Raw genomic sequence first — 2,016 nt, 5'->3', positions numbered from 1 at the left:
TCTTTCAAAACCAGAGAGTGTCTGAGCAAAACTGCTTGGGTCAGCTCCCGGCTGGGGTACATCAGTGAAGCTCTGCTTACTTCAGCATTGATTTATACCAGCTGGGGATCTGGCCATGTGATATTTCCCATTGCGTTCCCTTCACCTGCTATTTCTCTTGCTTTTCTCTGACTTAGGTGAGTCTAGCTTCCCCCGACGCCCGTCACCATGGACTGGAAGACGCTGCAGGGCCTGCTGAGCGGGGTGAACAAGTACTCCACGGCCTTCGGGCGCATCTGGCTCTCCGTGGTCTTCGTCTTCCGGGTGCTGGTCTACGTGGTGGCGGCGGAGCGCGTGTGGGGGGACGAGCAGAAGGACTTTGACTGCAACACCAAGCAGCCTGGCTGCACCAATGTCTGCTACGACCACTACTTCCCCATCTCCCACATCCGCCTCTGGGCCCTGCAGCTCATCTTCGTCACCTGCCCCTCCCTGCTGGTGATCATGCACGTGGCCTACCGGGAAGACCGGGAGAAGAAGAACCGGGAGAAGAACGGTGAGGACTGCCCCAAGCTCTATCGCAACACAGGCAAGAAACACGGCGGGCTGTGGTGGACCTACCTGCTGACCCTCTTCTTCAAGCTGACCATCGAGATCAGCTTCCTCTACATCCTCCACAAGATGTGGGATAGCTTTGACTTACCGCGCCTGGTCAAGTGCGCCAACCTGGACCCCTGCCCCAACATTGTGGACTGCTACATTGCCCGGCCCACCGAGAAAAAGGTATTCACCTACTTCATGGTGGGGGCCTCCGCCATCTGCATTGTCCTCACCGTCTGCGAGATCTTCTACCTCATCTTCAAGCGGGCCGTCCGGAGCCTACACAAATGGAAGAAGAACTCCAAGCACTTGGTCAGCTACAACAAGGCTTCCACCTGCCAGTGCCACCTCAAGCTGGAGCAGCAGGATGGCAAGGCCAAGAACAAGCCTTTGGATGCCCTCCGGGCCTCCGCTCCCAACTTGACTCTGATCTGACAGGGCGTGTTGGGGGAGGGAAAAGCCCTCATGTTGGCCAGAGACAACTGACTTCCAAGATGGCTGCCATGCCATGCCACAAGTGTTACTGGAGTTCTTCAATGGGACCTCGATGGCTATGACAAAGCGCGGGAGAGGAGGCGCGTCGCCAAGGCAGGGGCTCTCCCTGTTCTGCGTGGCTGACTAAGTTTTGCATGCGGGGATGTTCATCAGACTGTGTGCTGCTGCCACCATTTTGTTGGGGCCGGGCAGAAAGGACAAGGCCCTGGCAGTACGTTGCTGCAGCTGCTCTTAACATGCAGGGCACAGGTGGGTGGTTTGCCTAGCCAAGGAGGATGTGTGAATCCAAAAGTCTATGCTTTTCATTATTTACATGCTATCAAGCCAGTCCGTGAGATCCTGCAGGTTGGAGCTTCCCTCCTACGTGCTCAGACAGGCCACAAGGGAAGGGAGGAGATGGCTGGCTTTTAAGTCTTAGGAGAAATGACTAATGTAAAGTTGCCAAGGACAATATTTGTCTCCTGTTCTCTCCCCACTCTGCTAGACTCGCAGCTGCCACACCCAAAACGCCAGCTCCCTTCGCAGACTCCATCACATTGTGTAGAGAGGCACTTGGACTCAGTACCTCAGCGGATGGTTCATTAACTAGGACATTGATGGAAAGGGCTTTATTCTGATACTGAAGTGGGCAAATCCTTGCCTTTCCCATGAACCGTGACCTTTACCAAAGAACCAAGTCCATGGGGTCTAGCAATTGTGTGGGAATAAAATCATAGGCACAGAGTGGGGTTGTGGGTGTGTCTCTTGGGAGAGTCTCTGTAGTTTGCATCTATCTCAGAAACTTCAACCTGTCTCCAAAAGCACTCAGATCAGAGAGCAAAGAAGCCCCCTGGTTGTGCCTTCGGGTGCCTAGGGAGGGCATTAAACTTCGCCTGGGAGTTTAGTAAGTAAAACATCCTAGATCAAAACCTTGAGTTAATGCACTGGCTAGTGCTCGAGAAA

At 54.1% G+C, this 2,016-nt stretch overlaps 1 protein-coding gene across 1 annotated transcript; it reads left to right on the top strand.

The window, feature by feature from the left end:
* The first annotated feature begins 207 nt into the window (after nt 1–207).
* Nucleotides 208–1,014, top strand: LOC135893792 (gap junction beta-3 protein-like). The gene has a single exon (XM_065421735.1). It carries the CDS (start codon nt 208–210, stop codon nt 1,012–1,014), a length of 807 nt encoding a protein of 268 aa, XP_065277807.1.
* Nucleotides 1,015–2,016: the final 1,002 nt, after the last annotated feature.

This window comes from Emys orbicularis, chromosome 23 (assembly GCF_028017835.1).
Source record: "Emys orbicularis isolate rEmyOrb1 chromosome 23, rEmyOrb1.hap1, whole genome shotgun sequence".
Lineage (NCBI taxonomy): Eukaryota > Metazoa > Chordata > Testudines > Emydidae > Emys > Emys orbicularis.
Note: the sequence above shows the minus strand (reverse complement) of the source record. Positions and strands in the feature narration are given on the sequence as shown.

Bases quoted from the DNA above. Each gene is read 5' to 3' on its own strand.
- LOC135893792 (XM_065421735.1), top strand. From the start codon at position 208: ATGGACTGGAAGACGCTGCAGGGCCTGCTGAGCGGGGTGAACAAGTAC.